This window comes from Phoenix dactylifera, chromosome 9, assembly GCF_009389715.1.
Source record: "Phoenix dactylifera cultivar Barhee BC4 chromosome 9, palm_55x_up_171113_PBpolish2nd_filt_p, whole genome shotgun sequence".
Classification (NCBI taxonomy): Eukaryota; Viridiplantae; Streptophyta; class Magnoliopsida; order Arecales; family Arecaceae; genus Phoenix; species Phoenix dactylifera.
Genome location: NC_052400.1, coordinates 19,043,293 through 19,062,335, shown reverse-complemented (window position 1 = coordinate 19,062,335; position 19,043 = coordinate 19,043,293). Strand labels below are relative to the sequence as shown.

Here is a 19,043-nt window from a genome sequence, read left to right as displayed (position 1 = left end):
GAGTTATACTTTATGGTAGCACGGCCATGTCATATTCCGGATTTGGAGCATGATAATGGATAGAAGAGGAAAGAGCACGTGATATAGGGTTTGTTGATGCGGCTGTCACAGGGAAACTGGTCTCATTATCATCAGAAAAAAAAAAAGAAAAGAAAAAAAGAAACCGGTCTCCTGTATTAAGCCTCGGACGTCCCCAGATGAGGGTTACAGTACTAAGGGACGAGTCCAGTCCTTCACCAGCCTTGGTTTTCGACCTCCTCTTGGATTCATGCGATGATCTTGTTATCTAAATTTTGCTCTAGAAGTAAGCAATTGGTACATAAAAACAAATTTTGGTTGCGAAGTTGGTACATGAAAACAAATGGATAATGACTAACGAGGCAGCCGTAGCAACATCACGTGTTTGGTTGCAGTCTGGTAGCCACCATGTCAAACCATAATTTTAGATCCACCATGCAAAGCTCATAATAAAGACACAGCCCCAAAGATGTAAGCCAGAGCCGTTCATAAAGGACAGTAACCAAGAACCGATCACTGAAGTGATCACATGAGTTGCTGTTGGTGGCGTGTTTTATGAAGTGGCACAAATGGAGATCAGCTACACGCCTTCAGAGTCATTTTTGTAAGCTACTGAAGTTACAAGGTGCAGTGGCCCACCAGAGTAGAGAAGCCACCTGAAAGCCTGCTCCCTTCTTCACGAGAGAAGATTTGTGTTTCTTGGATTCATTGGCACAATTTCTCTTTTTTAAAATGAGAAGAAGCCATGTATACCTTCCTTATCATGAAGAGTCATCAATCACTTTCATGGTGGAAAATGGATACATGCCTTGAGGTCATGCCTTAAGAAAAAAGTTTCGTTCCGGAACTTTTCAACGGTGGTTCATTCACTTGAAGCCTTACTCTATGCAAGTTGGTTGACTAGCTATGTGCTACTCTGAGGTGCTTGAACCACTTCGCTTAACAACAAAAACAGCAATTAACACATTGGATTTTTTTTTTTTTTCCTTTCACTTGGAAAACGATGCGACCTGTAGTTAATTTCACTATCCTTCACATAATTTCTCAATAGAAAAAACTAGAACAATAGATACGCAGAAAACTCTGTTGTCAAAAAGAAGTCATTTGACCCTGGGAACAAGGATATGCCTTCATTGTGCCTCCTCCTCCTCTCCCTTTGTCTTAAGATACTACTCGAGTGCCACCTTTTATAATCAAATCCGGAACATTTCCCTAGCACATGCACTGAGGAGAGGAAAACAGACCAGCAGACACAAGTCCCCTTTGCATTGTCCCTTTGCCTTCCTACATTTGATATCCAAACTTCTGTAAGTGCTGGTTACAGAAAACATCCAAGAATGGGAATAGGACGATTACAACAACAATAACAACAATAATAGCAGCAAAAGTAGTAATAATAGTAATAACAGTAGTCGTGATAGTAGTAGTAATAATAATAGTAATAGAAATAATAGTAATAGTAGTGGTAATAATAATAACAATAATAATAGCAATACCACCACTACCAATAATAGTAGTAGTAGTAGTAACTTTATGTGATTTAGTATTAGTAGTAGTAGTAGTAGTAGTAGTAGTAGTGACAATAATAACAGTTTGTAGCCCAGCAGCCAAGCAGCAGTGCATATTGTGGGGATGGTGGTTATCAAGAAAATGAAGGCAAGGACTGTTGAAGCAAAAAGTTTATGCCAACAGCAGAATTGAAAGTAATCAAAGCTTGGACGGAAGCAACGAAGGATATATTTTTTGAACACAGTAAGGAGATATCAGAAGCCTCATGCAAGACCCTAGCTAAAGAGATTGTGAAATTTGTGAGGCACTGAGCTTAGGAACAATGCTAGTTCGTAAACAGCACATGAAGAACAAACTGGATCTGAATGCTGTAACCAGATTAAGAGAGGATGAGATCACATGCATATTTAATCCAAGCAAGAAAAGGACAGCCTTAATTGTTGCAGGGTAAATGCAACAATTAAGTGAATGGTTGCTTCACCATCTACCTTAAGGCTGATGGCCATGATTGTGTTTTGTGCGAAGACAAGAAGAGGCAGGTAGTTAATGGTTGCTCGGGAAAGTTACAGGGAAACAGGAAGTTTTACGGTGATCAGATGGTCAAACTAAAATAAGCCCGATTATGGAAGGTTAATTATGTGATAGGAACATGTAATTGAACTGACTGTCAGAATTTTCCTGGTCAGATGAGTGCCACCAGGTAATCTGCCTCGAGCCACAAGCCATGAAACAGCCCAAATTGAAGAAGCACCAGTGCCATAATTTGGATAAAGGAAACCCTGCTCATAATGCCCAATTCTCAGATTGTGTTGATCCATATCTGTATTGAAGTGGAAGATGCATTTGCAAAGGAGCAAATATAGAGAAAGAAGGGAAGCAACAGATTGGTAAAATACATCAAGAAGCCTAAAAATTTGCATAACAACACCGAAAGAAAAGGGCATTAAAGAAGAAAGAGATAGACAAGGAAGGAAAAAATGAAATAGCTCTGGGCGAAAGCCCTCAGCCCACAGGAAGATACCTGAGTTAATAAAAACCCAAAATTATTATAAAATTGGGTAAAGACTCTAAGGATCTTTCTTTCCAAAACCTTAGAATACAATCAAAACTCAAAAGTAACTCCACGTTGTGAGCCATTCCTCGACTAGGTCAGCAACAAACGGGAGATCTTTTATCAAAAAAACAAAAAAAAAAAAGATAAGAAGAACGAAAAGAAGAAGATCTTTTATCCAAAAAAGAGAAGAAGAAGAACAACAACAACAAGGAGAGAGTCATTACTTTGATCACAAAATTGTAACCGACACTGTCACAATTTAGGATTAAAGTCAAAATATCTGTCCATATAAAACATTCAATCTCATGAAGCTAAACAATTTCATGCTTTCTACCAGACACACATGTTTCACAACCATTATTTACCCATAAAAGACCTGACAGTGGATTAGTAGAAGACCCTTTCTAGCATTGCACCTACTGTATTTTCAATTTCACCACCATCAAAATCAGACAACTGGGAACCTAAATCTTTAATTTTCCACAATTTCATGGTCCATCTGAAAAATGGCCACTGGATTTCCCCCCTCCTTTTTTTTTTCTTTGTTGAAATGGCACCTGTTAGTGGGGAAGGCCACTGTTAGTGGAAGTGATGCTAATGGAGAAAGCATTGCTGGAAAGAGTGGAGAGAAGAGTGTTAAGAAGGTTAGGTTTTCAATGAAGAACAACTTGGTGTGGAAGCCACACAGTCATTTGCCTGCCAGAGTTCGAGATTGCCACCATCTGCTACTCCGGGAGGTAGTGCACTAAAGATTGCCCCCCTCTCCATCCAACCAGTCATCACCATGTTAGCATGGAGGCTGAAATAAATTCAAAAAGTTACAGAAACATGCATAAAACTCAACCTCACATATCAAGAAGCCTTAAAATGAATATACCTCCTAATTATAAATATAATACCAATTCACAGCTCTTTTCATCTCTAAGTTTCTAACAATATCTTTTGAACAAGCAGCACAATGGATATAGCACTGTTGCACCATTTGTTTTTCTCCTGATGGTTGCCTGTCAGCCAACCTTCCATATCACTCTCTTCTCTCACTGACCTTTAAAGAATTTTACAAGTGTCAAATTCAGAAAATGCATGGCCCTGACATACTTATCAACTTTATGTTTGAGAATTCCTACCTTCTAAGAAGATCTTTGAAGTAAAGAAGAAACTAATTTGTTTGCACATCGAGAAATTTATTATGTTCAGACCAACAATTCCCTCCCTCCCTCTCTCTCAAAATAAAAAAGGATCGAAAGAAAGAATGTCTAAATCAACATCAGAGATATCAGAATGAAATTGCAAGAACCACCCAATTTCAATTCTGAGACTTTTATATTAGTCATAATTATATGCATAATTCCTCATAAGCTTTACAGGACACTAACAATTTCAAACATCAACCTAAAGATGCTGATGCTAAAAACATCATAAAACTCCATCCATAAACTGAGCTCATCAAATAAGTTGTCAAATATTATCAATGAAATTAAAAATATATATATAACTGAGATACTTGCATCCCATCACAGAAAGGTTGGACAATCTAAAGCTGATAAACCAAACTAAACATGCCTTTAAAGCATAGAGGTAAATATCCACTGATCATTTAAAAGGGAAAAAAATTGTGTACAACCCACTAGCATCCAAGCCATATTGAAAAGAGCATAGGATAAAAATTGAAGATATCATGCATTAAGCTGATGAATCTAAAAAAAAAATCAACCAATTTAGCACTCACAAAGCAAAAGGAGTACAGATTGGCAAATTATCAACATAATCTTCCCAGGCAAGGATCCTGTCACTCCACACACACCAAACAACAGGAGAAGCTTACAATCCAGAGAAAGGCTACTCATTTTCCTCCTTAAGCATGTAATGAGGCAGATGCAGATGTTCCTCGACAAAGATAATAGCATAAAAACAAACTCAAGTGATCAAATCCTTCTGTCTGCCCCACCCAAATAGATAAAAAACTAGTCACTTGTCCCCGGCCTCATTAGCCATTCTCGACCTAGTTCGGACTGTGACCCCTCATCGAACAACCACTTCGATGCTTTAAATCCACTCCTGACCAAAGATCTTTCTTCCCAACATCCATTTAGGAAGCCTATTTAAAAGCAGAGAACATGGAAGGCCCGCATGTAAACAAGCTACAACTACTGGTACAGGGATTAATAAGAGAGAAAGAGCGCAAGCAGGCAAGCATTCACACACGCACACAAAGAGGATGGTGGATACTGCATTAAGGATTTACGGAAGTCAAGAGTTGAAAATGACAGGAAGGAGAACAAAAACGGCGGATGAAATAATTGACCCAATCCGCATTTGTACATGTTCTAAATTTAAGAGAACGTGGTGTGAAGGGGAGAATTCCGTTTCAGATTTAACTTAATTATCTACGATTTTATCTTTTGTTATTACTAATTTTGAATTTATTATTTATGTTTTACCGAAATAAATCTTCATGAAAACAAAAAAGAGGAATAACATAATATACCTACGTTCGAAGTATTAGCACTAAACGCAATTAGTCATTACGAGAAAATAACTTAAAAGATCCACAATATGACGTATCCTTTTTATGCTATTCTAGGCTGGAGACCGTTGAATTCCTCTTTTTTCTTGGTGTCATTTTATCAAGCAGTTGTGGGGCACGTTGGAGCATCTGTTCAGGCCCCGACGCATGCTGGGGACCGCGAAGGCGCCGGAACGGGACTGCATCGCTTGGGCGATCTGGAGTTTGAAGAAAACGAGGGTCTTTACGAGGAAGTTGGGGACGGCGGCCTCCATAAAGCGAGATTTATTCTTGGGCTGGTGGGGCGCCTGAGAAGCATCGGCACAAGCGGCGGATAGTAATGGCCATGGCTCGTGGGGGCGCTGGTGATCATCCCTGGCTGGAGAACACGTTTCCGGATTTTGGGAGAGCTGACCCCCACCTCTTATTTAGTTTTTTACGAGCGAGTTGGTGTATTGGGTTATGGGTCTTGGGCCGTTGGGCTGCAAAAGGCTCGGACCTTGCCCTGTAAATGTCTGGATTGGGGGCCTTCTCTCCTCTTTCTCCCTCCCTCATCTTTTTCTCTCCTTCACTGCCTCTCTCTCTCTCTCTCTCTCCCTCTTCCCCATCTCTCCCCCTTCCCTCTTTTCATCATCTTTTTTTAAATGGAGTAGATCGACGGTGCCAGCCCAAAATCTAAAATAAATACCAACTAATTCGAAGAAAAGATTGAGCCACACAAGATAGTTGAAACTTAATAACAAGGATGAAAATAACTATTTTAGAAGAAATAACTAAGTAGAATAAAACTAGAAATAGAATTCTAAAACTAATGATCGGCAAGGAATCTCAACATTGGTGGTGACTGTTGCACCGTGTTCTCAAAACAACTGATAACACTCTTTACTTTTCTATGATGTGATTCTTGTCCTCTTTTTTAAAAGATAAATATAGAAAAAAAAATGAAATCTTAAAATGAAAAAGTTTTTGAATCAATGGCAATGGCAACAAAGAAACAAAACGGAGACTGGGGGCATATGCATTAACCAATTCCTCACGGTATATATCTTTTTGATGAAAATTCCTCCAGTATATTGCACTCATTCAGCTGTTAAAATAGAAATGGTGCAGTATACAGGGAGGGTTGGATCTCATTTGCGCTTCAGTATTCTCCATTGTTCCCTTGGCTGCAGCCACGGCTGCCCATGACCTGAATTGTTTCCATGCATATGCGTGGCAGATTCTAGTACGATAGATTGCCAATATATCAAAAACTGAAACATTTTGGAAGGACAAGGTTGCACCATCAGCTTTAACTAATCTCATTATTATTCTTGCACTCCGGTCTATTTAAATTTACACAGTTTGCTACCAGCAAATTCCAAGCAACTTTCATTAAAATAATTGCTCACGTTTATCACTAATAATGTATCATATAATTTGCCGGTTATGATAAGAATCGCCTAGAAGGCGGACATTTTTTTTTCTCCAGACAGTCGAATTTGTTTTTCTCAAATTTAAAGTAGAATATATTTCATATCGCCGAGAGCAGTTATAATTTTTTTTATATTTACCCATATCTCAAATCTTCTCTTTCCTCTATAAACAAGCCAACAGTCCTCGACAATCTCATATATCTCATAATATCTATTCAGATTTGTTTTTATATTTAAATCTATCTAGATATGGATAAAAATTTGATTATTCAACTAATATCCACATTCGTATTATATTTATTAAAAAAAAAATGATATGTATATGAATAGACAACTATTCAATTCATATTCGAATATTCAATTTTATTTGTAATTTAATTTAATTTTATATGATACTATGAATTTTTTTAAAAATAAATAACTATATTAATATGGTATTGATTTGATTTATTTTTTACTTAGTAATTTTGTATGTTCATAAAATTTAATTATCCAACTTTTATATATATATATATATATATATATATTCATTGATTTGCCTGTGCACCCACTCCACCAAATCCCCACGGGATATCTGACAATGGAACTTTCTTTTGATACTAGTTTTGGGCTTCGATGCGGGCCCGTCTCGAGTTGCACTAGTTGTGCCTCCCACCCGCGCTCAACTCCGCATGCATGCATGGCCACGAGACCGAACCCACAAGAATACACCCACCAATGATTAAGTAGAGAGTGAAAGAGACATGGGAGCGTCTGTTTGCTTTATAAAATATAGGCAGGGGGCTGAATCTTGTGAAGGGAAGGGAAGGGAAGGGAAGGACGCGGGTTAATGCCAGAGAATCTTGAGAAGGGTTAGGGTTGGAATATAAAATATAGGCAGGGGGCTGAATTTGATGCGGCAAAATTCTACCATACACGGAACAGTGTCTCATAATACACGATAGCCGGTGCGTTTCGTTACGTTATCTGACTAAAATATGGAGACAGCCGTAATCGAACCGGACAGCTCAAGCTCCAAATTTCACAACCAATGTTCCTCGGAGGAGACGAAACAATGTTCCTCCAAATTTCTATTCTTTATGCAAGATGGACGTAATCCATATAATAATTTTCTCTGCATGAATCCTGCCGAATACTGCACTAATTTCGTAGCACCGAATCAACTTGATTCACAACTTCAATTACGTTCCCCACAAAGTTGCTTCGTTCTCGGCTCCCAATCAAAAACCTTCCTTGGGTTCGCCAATTCTCTCAAACGCATCGGCAACAAGAATCCCCTCCTCAGCTACCTACCAAAACGAGACCGGGTAAAGGAAATAGCGACCCGCCCAAGCTGAAGGCCGAACTCGCCGTCCCCTCTCCCCTCTCTCTCCTTCAATGGGCTCCCCTCCTCTCTCCCTCCTCTTCTCTCTCCTCCTCCTCCTCCTCCTCTCTGTCTTAACCCTTCCCACCTCCAATGCCGCACTCCACAGAGCCAAACTCCTGACCTCAGAGTTTTCTGCAGTCCGCCGGCCCTCCTCCCCCACCACCTACTTCGAGGTCACCCGACCCATCCCCCTCCCCAAGACCAAGCCCTGCTCCACCCTCGTCCTCCGGCACGACTTCGGCAACACCTACTCCAAGCCCCCCGTCACCGCCCTTTACGAGCCCCCCTCTCACTGCCCCCTCCACCGGCCGCCCTCCGCCGTCGTCCTCGAGTGGTCCGCCGCCTGCCGCGGCCGCCAGTTCGACCGCATCTTCGGCGTCTGGCTTGGCGGCGTCGAGCTTCTCCGCAGCTGCACCGCCGAGCCCCGCGCCACTGGCATCGTGTGGACCGTCAAGAAGGACGTCACCCGCTACTCCTCCCTCTTCGCCCAACCCCACACCCTCGCCGTCTACCTCGGCAACCTCGTCGACCAGACCTACACCGGCGTCTACCACGTCAACGTCTCCCTCCACTTCTTCTTCGACTCCTCCACCCCCCGCCGCCCCCCGGCCGCCATCCCTGTCCCCGATTTCGCCTCCCCCGCGGATCTGATCTTGCCGATCTCTCGAAGCCTCCCGTTGGACGGTGGATTGTGGTTTCCGGTCCAGAATTCCTCCGACTTTCAGAAGAAGGAGCTCACGGTCCCGGCCAACACCTACCGCGCCGTTCTTGAAGTGTATGTCTCCTTCCACCAGAGCGATGAGTTTTGGTATGGCAATCCTCCCAATGACTATATATTAGCTAACAATCTCACCAATTTGCCCGGGAACGGGCCCTTCAGAGAGGTCACTTTGAGACTGGATGGCAAGGTCATGGGTGCTGTCTGGCCCTTTACTGTTATCTACACAGGTGGGGTCAATCCCCTGCTGTGGAGACCCATTACGGGCATTGGCTCGTTCGATCTCCCGTCTTATGATATAGAGATTACGCCGTTTTTGGGGAAGGTTTTGGATGGGAAGCCCCATGAATTCGGGTTCGGAGTGACCGATGCTTTGGATACTTGGTATATTGATGCAAATTTGCATCTTTGGTTGGATAGCAAGAGCTCGTGCACTGCCGGGAATCTTATCAAATACGAAGCTCCGGAGTTCACGTCGTCTCTGATTTCGAAATTTAAGGGGCTCGATGGGCGATTCAAGACCACCGCAAGTCGGCAAATATCTATGACCGGGTGGGTGAAGTCCTCTTATGGGAAGATCACCACCCATTTCTTTCAGAGGTTTGATTATGAGAATCAGATGCAGTTTGCAGGTAATGGAAGTATTCAGGTGGTGAAGCAGACCATAGATTCTAACCATGGTACTTACACCAAGCATCCATCTTCCATCTTGTACTCGGAGCAAGTGCATCAGAACTTTCCTCTTTATATGTACACGGAGACTACTGACCAAGTCAACGACACCTACTCTTTGGTTTCCAATGTCACGTTAGGATTCAATGAGAAAAAGTTCTCCGGAGAGCGGTTTGGCTTCTCGTTCAGCTCTCTAAGGAACTTACAGAATTGTCAGGGCAATATGGGGGTGAAGGGGAATCTGGTGACCGGTGGCTCTGGGAGTACTCAGCAAGAGTACAGATATGAGAGCACTGGTGGTTGCTACTTTAGGAATGTGAGCAGCAGTAATTACACTATTCTGTATGATGAAATAGAGGAATCTTGTGCTGAGGCATCCCCATTAGGTGCTGGGCTTTTTTTTCGCTGGTAGACGGCCGCCTTTTCCAGCCAGGAGAATATCCCTGGCAACCGAAATGTACAAATTGAAGAATGGTGATTAAATTGTTTCATTTTGCTGATTCTTCCAATGTTGAATAAGAGGAGTTCCCCTTGAGGTTCGTATGATAGATGGCTTTGGAGTTTCTAATGGCTCCTGGGATCATGTATGCATGTAAGTTAGAAGCACAGGTTTCATTGTGGGATTTGATTTTTTCCTTGGTTGATTTCTGCTTTGAATGTTTATCAATCGACCCTCAATATATGCTTCAACTCATTGTTCATCTTCGTGCTTTAGTTGTTAATGTCAAGTAATGATCTTGGATTGCAGACTTGGTGTGTGCAAACTTAATAGTCTACAGAACATATTGTAATTGTGCCTTAAACTCTGAACAATTGCTTTAGCTCTCAGTGCATTCTAGGATAAAAGATTTGAATGACAAACTCGCAGACTGTCTAGGTTCATTATATTCTATCACTGCAGTCCTAAGTCCTTTTTCATATCTGACTTATACAAATCAAACAATATACTGTATTTTACAGGTCTGCTGGAAGTTCCATTTGGTAGTACAGTTTGCTTTATTTTTCTTTGATTTAATCTGCAGAAGAGCAATAGTATAAGAAATTATATGATAGTTAAGAAATTAATACTGCTGAACTGCTGCAGGGAAGATGCCTTTTAGTTGCTTGTGGTATTCAAACAACCAGCTTTTGCAATTGGCATAAATTCTGTAAGAATTACCATTTAATAAATTATTCAAGATCTTATCCAAAAAAACACTCATATTCTAAGATAAAATATAAATATAAGATATATGCATAAGATGCCATCTATAGTGCTCCCATCAAATCATTCTTTCCAGATAATTTAGCATGGTTTCTATTCTTGCATGTTGTGTAATATTAATTGAATTTGACAGCTGAGAAATTTATTTTGCTCTGGAAAGTTCTAAGCTAAAGTTTGGGGTTCACTATGATAGGCATGTTTAAAATACCATGTATGCATTAAGAATACAGAGTAGACAAGGTTCTTTCTGCTAATCTAGATCCAATTCTTGCCAAATACTTTTTCTTTGAGAAATTATTCCTGCCATATTGATCATCTTACTTGTATATCCTCCTTCCATCCTGATTTTATTGCAGCACAGATTCATGAGGTTTTAGCGCTACAGAAAGTAAAGTCTATTAATGTCCTAGCAGGTGCACTTCAATGTGGATTTTTGTATTAAAGTTTAGGGTCATTGATGAAGACCCTCTTGTTGGTGCTCCCTATCAATATAGTCATCATCATAGACCCAAAGCCTAGTAGGAAGACATGTTGGAGTAGATCTAGTAAGATCTGGATCATGCCAATTGGGGACAACCCCTGGATGCCACCACGTTTAGGCCTAAGTTTAACAAGGTGAATGGTGTGTTTACAGAGATGATCTTGTGGACAAGTTCTTCGTATCGTGTGCCACTAAAGACATCAGATAAACATGGTACTGTTCGCACCGATTATTGCACTCCGTCAACCAAAAGCTCTTGAAGTACTGTGAATATTTCTGATCCTTTCATTCCTTTTAATATAATATAAACATTTCTTTTGAAAAAATATAGCTTGCACCACATAAAAACTAGAAACATTAGCATAGATAAAACTTATCTAAAATCTTTGATGTTCTGATAGAGGCCTAGATTTATCCACCTCTAGTGGCAAGAATTGGTACACACATATATATAATCTTGTGAACTGAGTTCTGTGGTTTTAGCCAAATAAGATCAAACAATTAAATAATCACAGTTTTTATGGCCAAACTTACAAAATCGAATGGCATATTAAAGATCTTTATTATGATACAAATCTATAGTTCTCAAAGTAGAATAATTTAGCAACCTAAAGAATGTTTGAAGCAATTATGGCCTCTCCAATGATTCTTCGGCCTTACTGATTTTTAGGCTTGTGACTTTAACATGACATATCAATCTTACGAATTTTGAATTTTCATTATATAGTAATTCATAAGGAAAAACTATCTGCTGCCTTCAATCAAAGGGCAAATCAGTCTGCTGTCTTCAACCCAAGGCTTCAATTTCATCTCTTTTCCACACCGGAGGTTGATAATGGTTGGATGCTCCTTCAAACTTCGTCCATGATAACTTGTGCTTGGCAAGCATTAGAAAGGTAAAGTTGAATTAAGGATACTATTGGCACTAAAGTAGGTACTTACATAGAGGTAGTAACTTATGAGCATGGGTGATTCTGTGAAGTCTATATTATTAACTCTATATGCATGGCATCAATTCAATAGGAATGGTAAGTTTGATATTCTTAAATCGGTTCTGCTATTAGGCATAGTTTATTTGGTTATGAACTGAGTTTCTCATGTCAGAGCACTGTTTACAGTGATATGTATAAGGTGGTAGGCTAAGGCACAATCTGGTCAATTAATTTGAGTGCCTAACAGGTGTCATAGTGCCAACTGGTATTCAGGAGGTGATTTGTTAAAAGAAATCTGAGAATATTTCTTGTCTGAAAGAATATCTAATATATACATACATATACATATATATATATATAGAGAGAGAGAGAGATAGGGGCTAAAATGCTCTTGAGGGTATTTGGCTCCAAATTCTTCCCAATGAAAAACAATAACAGACCTCTCAAACTGAAAATATGCACTATTGATCAGTGATCTACAATGTGGAAAATGCCTAGTAAGTCGTGCATTTTTAAGGTCTTCTACCCATACATCCAATAGATGCAAGGTATTACTATATTTTAGTTTGATCTATAGTCTAGAAGTATCCAAATTAGCTGAAATTTATTCTTTATATATTTTAAAATATTTAAATTAAATTTAATTATTGCAATTTGCAAATATATAGTGTATTAATATACTTTTGCTCATTGGATATATTTCAACAAAATTCACTTTGGGCTCGATTGATTTATGAGCATGAGACATCAAAATAAATGATTTTTTTGTTTTTAGGTATTTTATACATAGTAGATCATGATCAAAGGTGTGGATTTTCAATTTAAGACGTTTCTCACTGATGTTTGGTGAGAAGCATTTGAAGCCAGATGCTCTCAAGAGCATTCTTTTACGTGTTTTCATGGAGAAGCAAAAGGATTCGAATGGAAGTTTAGAACTAATAAAAAAAGTACAATAAGCTAAAGATACTCTGTTCTCATTTAACTCTAACGAGATGATGTTTCTCAAAAGAAGAAGAAGAAGAAGAAAAAAAAGTTTATAACTAAGAAAAAAAGTACAACAAGCTAAAGATATCCTGTTCTCACACTTTGAGCAATATGACTGCTGCTTCATAGAGGCTGATAGCATGGTATTTTGGTGGTCTTTCTAGTTAGTGCAGCACTATCCTGCTAACCAGAATCTCATTTCAAGTTGACATTTGCCACTAGCCAAGTACCGCTTGTACAGAATTTAGCTTGACAATGGAGTCCTGAAGCTAAGACATCATACCTGGAGACACAGCTTATCTGGTTTATCTCAAATGGGGTAGTCATGGAGGCAACAGTGGATAGTCCCTGTGCAGCATACTACATTCTCATAAGCGCAGCAACCATAGAGCAGGCAGATGTGGCAACAGCAAGTTTCTCCAGATGGGCAGTATGACAAATCTCCGCATGTAGTTGGCAAAGGGCTAGGTGGAGGTGGTGGCGGCGGCATGGTTGGTGATGGAAAAGGAGCTGGAGAAGTCGGTTCGTTGGTGGGGTAGGAAGCCATGGCATATATAGAACAGACACCATAAGGTAAATCAGTGTTCCTCTGTATGTATATACCCTTGCATTCCCCAGCGAGTACCCCATGGGTTCTTCACAATCCAAGCAGTCAGTATTGCCTTGTGATCCATACCCCACAATCGATACTGCATGATCAATGTCATCTGGATTGCTTGAGCTATCACCATCATAGATTCCCCGATAAATCAGATGACATAAATTTATTAGCATGATTTATGTGTTCTTAATCATAAACAAGCTAGATAACACGAATACTTGTCTTTAAATCCATATAAAGCTTTGTTCCAATGCCTATTCTGCTTAGGAGTCCATCAGGATTTCCTGAATGCTGGTTCTTCAAATATCAATTTTCTTGAAATAGAGTTGACTGTTAGGCACAAGAGAGGAACCTATGGTTTAGTCGCCCCTGTATACAATTGAAAATCACATGAAGATCCATCAATCTCCACACTGACAGGCTGTTTGATGACGGCACAGAGGAGCACTTTCTTTTGGAGCTATGTCTTGGTACCAATTGATTGTCGCTACTTTGCTTTTTGCCTGATCATTAAATTGACATAGCTCATTCGAGAATAAGAAAAATAAAACTTTCTTAGCAAACTTTGGATGCTCAGCCCAGGTTTATAGTGCTTCTCAATAATTTATGGCAAGCTGACTTTAGATATTTGCGATGATTTTGATTGCCTTTTCAACGTTATAGATAGCATCATGCCCTGTGTAAGGGTAATTTGATTTTGTATCAATTCCGCAATTGTTTATGACACACTCGAATGATAGTATATAACCTCCTCACACCCTTCATTGGTTTTGTCACATTCCACAGGTTCTTTCTTGGAGAGGCTGATAAGCTCCCTTGCAGCGATGGCATTTATTTCCCCATAGTTCCTGTTGAAGAGAATTTCCCAGCAGCTTGTGGCAGCGATTTAGCAGAGATAGTTGCTGAATGGCCGTAATCTAATAGGTTTTTCTGTCATACCAAAATACTTCCATCTTTATTTGGTGTTAGTGAGCTGTGCTCTGATGTATGTAGCGGGGAAAGCAAACCTTTCTTTGGTAAGATGTATTGAATTGAACTATTATTTGTTTATGCATATGTGAAGGAAAAGATATCCATGAAATGAAGCTTGTAAGACAATAAAATTTGCAACTGTTGAGGCCCTGCTACTAAACAACTCTCAACCAGAGGGACATTTTTCAGGGACTTTTTTCAGCCCCCTTCGACATGCCGATGGTATCAATCTACCTCCAAACTTACTCAAGTTATTTTACCAGACTGTGATGATTCTAGTTTTAAGATATGCTGGAATTAAATGTACTGCAATAAAAGCCTTCCATCCATATATTTGTAGTAGAAATTCTTATTCGGGTCTTGGTCTTTCAATAATGCTTTTTGCAGTTATATTATTCCTCGGTGCATGCATGCCGCCTTCTCACTTGTCAGTGGTTACTGATGCATATAAGCGGCCAGAAAAAGCAGCTCAGTTGGCATAGGAGATTGAAAATGCTCCATGATATCTGTAGGTGTGATCGAATTATGTTCTTTTTGTTAGTATTTTTTTTTTGTTATTTTCCCATGCTTTGTATTTTCTTTGCCACTATGTTCTGGTCAATACCAACCGAACTCGTAAAGCAACTTGCTTAACAAATTTTACTATATCGTTAATATTTCGTCTCTTGTGCTTCTGTTGATAACTAGTTCTCTGCAAAAAGATTTAATTTCAGGGTCATGTGGAAACTTCTTATGAAGGCTGGCATGTTTCCTGGAGCAGAAGTATGATGTTTATATGTTAAACTGCACTATGCTACTGATCTGAGATTTCTTCTTGGAAACATAGAGGGTTGATGTGCATGCACCAGATTAAAAATATTTCACCATGATCTGAGAGTGCAAACTGTCTTGTTAATAAGCATTGGACAATCAAGAGTCGCAAGTAATGACTGAAGTGCCTATGAGTGATAACTCATCAGTTGGTGCTCCTGAAATTGATGGTTCCTGAGCTCAAATGCGATAAACCATTCACAGAAAAATGCGATATTTTCAGTCTTGGAGCGAGCTTTGCACTCTAAAGAGGCCATGGCAAGGTGTGCCGTCAGTGCAAAACATAAGCTATGTCTCATTTATACTCCCTAATATACTATGAGAAAGAGGAAATTAACCTTGTAAGAATCCTCAGCTGATTTCTTCTTTTTTTTTTCCTCCAGGTGGTCTATTCAGTTGCCAACAAGGGCACACGGTTGTGAATTACTGAAGGCGTTCGTGGCAGCCTCGTTTCAGGTATTTCGTTGAAGTCACACGTGGTATCTTCTAAACCGGTTGCATTCAAATTGGTGTATTAGCTCAAGAATCTACTCTCACATTTCATCATACGGATTGCTGGGCAAAGCCCGAAAAAGCGAACTGCCACTGCAGTCTTCGCTGATTTGATTTGCCATCAGTCTTCTACAGTAACAGTAGAGGAACCAAACTTCTAGCCGGCTTAAGTCGTAAATTAGCCGGTTCTACGGTGAAAAGCAAAACCATATCTTGCAGTTTCAGTCAACGTGCTCCCTTTTCAAATGGCACGCATTGTGGAAACACTATACTTATTTCATGCAAGTTCTACTAGAGTAAGTAGTTTATTCATTTCCCAGTGCGAAGCTTCCTGTGTCCGAGACTGTTAAAATTGATCGAGGACTGGTGCTATTGACAGAGAGAGCACGCAACTTTTATTCATTCTTATCATCAACTCGGTACCAGTTCCTTTGCAGCATTTACAACTCCGCAAACAACTGGGGAGGGGGAAAAAAAAAAGAAGGAAAGAAAGCAAGCAATAATGGAGATGATGCCGTAGTAACAATTTCTGCCTCTGTGACTTTGTTAATCAGGAATTAGTCTGCTGTTCAACGCATGTTCGAAGCGACTGCAGGAATCGACTCTCATCTCGGTGCTCATATCATTTTCTGGCGCGGGATAGTAATCTTCTCTGAGCTGCACGTCCCTGAGATGAGGCATCATGAGAAAGAACCTCATGAAGTGCTCGTGGGTGGTTCCGTGGATGAAAAGCTTCCTCAGAGTAGGACACCCCTGGATGAGGCCGGTCGCCGGAAGGGAGAGGCTCCTCTGGTTCACCTCCTTGTCCTGCGGCGGCCAGTAGTCGAGCTCATAGAGGTTCAGGTCCCCGATCCCATGAAGGTGGAACCTCTCCCACAAGCTCAAATCCATGTGGCCGGTCGGCGCGGTGAGCGCATATCCGATCGCCTCCCCGCAGTCCAGCTTCATCTTTGCCAGCCGGGGGTAGCGGGAGAGGGAGCTCAGTCCGAACACTCGCTGGGCCGGCCTGGGGCAGGTCCTGCAGTCGCCTTCCACCTTGATGCGGATCTCTTCGAGGTCCGGGCAGCAGTCCAGTCCGGCGTCGGCTAAGGGGCTCAGTACTTCGCCGGCCGGCACCCATACTGATAGATAGCGGAGACGCTCCCATAACCGCCACCAGAAACTGCTGGTGCTGCTGCTGCCGTTGCTCTTGCTATGATCACCATCATGCCTACATTTCTTGTTCCTCGATTCGTTCGAAACCTCCTGTTCCTCGAGTTCATCGAGATCGCCGGTGTTATTAGAAGTTCTGTCCGCGTCCTCAGGTGACTGTTCGAGGTCGGGCCTGACCCAAACGCAGTCGATGTGGAGGCGCTCGATGCGGTCCCGGATCGGCTCCAGGGCGCGCAGGGATCGGGCCGCATCGAGCTGCCGGCAGCCAGAGATGCTCACGTCGACGAGGGTGGACCGGAGCATGCTGGCCAACTTCTTGACACCCATCTCGGTGACCTTCCCGCATCCGTGGATCTCGAGCTTGGACAGTATCCGGCAGCCCCGGGCGATTGCGGCGAGGCCGGCGTCGGTCAGATCGGGGCAATTCTTGATGCAGAGGGACTGCAACCCGCCGCAGAGGGAGACGCCGTCGAGATGCAGCCAGGCGGCCCTGCAGACGCCATGGAAGTGGCCCACCTTGAGGGACTTGATCCTGGGGCACTTGCGGCCGAGGGCCTCCAATGCCAGGCCGGCGTCCCGGACGTTGTGGCAGAGGTCGAGGGCGAGGTCCTCGAGCTCGGGGAGCGCAGCGAAGAGGCTTTCGAGCCCGGCGGCTGTGATCCCGGCGTCGTCGCTGGTGAGGCCGTCGTCGGCGGGATCGGAGATGGGGCGGGCGGGGGAGAGCGTGGAGGGGTCAACGAGGTGGAGGAGGGAGAGGCGGGGGCAGGCGGCGGCGAGGGCGAGGAGGGAGGCGTCGCCGACGAACTCGAAGTAGCGGGGGTTGAAGACGCAGGGGGCGAGGAGGTGGCGAAGGTTGGGGCAGGCGGCGGCGATGGCGGCGAGCTCGGAGGCGCGGAAGCCCTCGGCAGAGGAGGCGGAAAGGAGGTCGAGGCGGGCGAGGGAGGCGGCGGCGGCGGGGTGGGCCTGGAGGGCCGGGGGGATGTCCTCGGTCCAGCAGTAGAAGTGGGAGAGGTCGAGGGAGACGAGGGAGGGGCAGGCGGCGAGGAGCGGGGCTAGGTCGGCGCCCAGCGGGTGGTGGGGCCGCTGGTGCCAGCGGACGAGCTTGGCGTGGCGGAGTCCCGGCCACCGCGGTGCGAGGACATGGAGAGTTGAAGGATCTCGGGCGTAGACGGTGAGGGACGTAACGTTAGGAAAGGCCTGACCGAGGCGCTGAGCGACGAGTAGTTGCTGGTCGTCGACGAGCAAGTGGTGGTGGCCATTGTAATTATCGGGACGGGGCTCGGGATGGCCGTTGAGTCGGGTGGGAGACGGGTGGAGGAAGGGATGGTGCCCCCAGGGGGAGAGCAGGGAGAGATCGAGGTGGGAGACGTAAGGGAAGCAGGTGGGGAGAAGGAAGGGGTTCCGGACGTGGCCGCGGAGGGAGAGGGAGGTCCGGGAGAGGCGCTCCAGCGAGCGCCACCTCCGGCACACCAGCGCCGCCGAGTTGCGGGACCGAACGTCTTTCACCAGCGCAAACACCTCCGTAAGGATCGACTCCGGCAACTCATGGATATGCGTTGCTCTTTTTCCGGCCATTTTTTTTTCCTCCTCCTCTCCTGTCTCAGTTCAGATGGAAAAAAAAAATTTAGGAAAGAAGAGACGTGAAAGGTAAAGAAGAAAAATTTAGGATGGAGTTGTGGACTGGGGTGGGGAGGAGGAAGATGGGGAAGGGGGCGTTTGTCAACAAATGGATGCCCACGTGATCCTGATCATCCTCCCTTCCCTCTCTCCCTCTCTATATATATTTTTATATTCTCCCATCCTGCCTCGTATTGGATGGATCGATTGATCGGAGATTTTATGTGCAGGCTTGTTAATGCCGACTTGGTACATCTCCATCCGTCCGTGATTGAAGGCATCTACCATCTTTTTCTTTTCTTAGCTTTGTCATGCAGGGGTGAAACTGGATCGTATATTTGGAAAATATCCGTTCAGATACAAAAAGATATAAAAGATAACAAAGATAAAAATTAAATATTAATATGAATAGAGAACTATTTGAATATCCAATTCTATTTATAATTCTATATATTTTTTATATTTTTTTAAGAATATATAATTTTTTATTTGTAACTAATATTTATGTGTGTGTGTATATTATTTGTTAAATAAAATAAA

General features: G+C 42.5%; 2 protein-coding genes across 2 annotated transcripts; one reads left to right on the top strand and one right to left on the bottom strand.

The window, feature by feature from the left end:
- The first annotated feature begins 7,800 nt into the window (after positions 1 to 7,800).
- LOC103722237 (peptide-N4-(N-acetyl-beta-glucosaminyl)asparagine amidase A-like) lies at positions 7,801 to 16,214 on the top strand. The gene is made up of 2 exons (XM_039130345.1): positions 7,801 to 13,432; positions 14,247 to 16,214. Exon 1 carries the CDS (start codon positions 7,880 to 7,882, stop codon positions 9,668 to 9,670), a length of 1,791 nt encoding a protein of 596 aa, XP_038986273.1. The 5' UTR covers positions 7,801 to 7,879; the 3' UTR covers positions 9,671 to 13,432; positions 14,247 to 16,214.
- LOC103723039 (F-box/LRR-repeat MAX2 homolog A-like) lies at positions 16,107 to 18,688 on the bottom strand. Its single transcript, XM_008814205.4, has one exon. It carries the CDS (start codon positions 18,459 to 18,461, stop codon positions 16,281 to 16,283), a length of 2,181 nt encoding a protein of 726 aa, XP_008812427.3. The 5' UTR covers positions 18,462 to 18,688; the 3' UTR covers positions 16,107 to 16,280.
- Between the last annotated feature and the right edge of the window lie 355 nt (positions 18,689 to 19,043).

What these genes read in the sequence shown, in the direction of transcription:
- LOC103723039 (XM_008814205.4), bottom strand. Translation starts at nt 18,461, where the DNA reads ATGGCCGGAAAAAGAGCAACGCATATCCATGAGTTGCCGGAGTCGATC.
- LOC103722237 (XM_039130345.1), top strand. Translation starts at nt 7,880, where the DNA reads ATGGGCTCCCCTCCTCTCTCCCTCCTCTTCTCTCTCCTCCTCCTCCTC.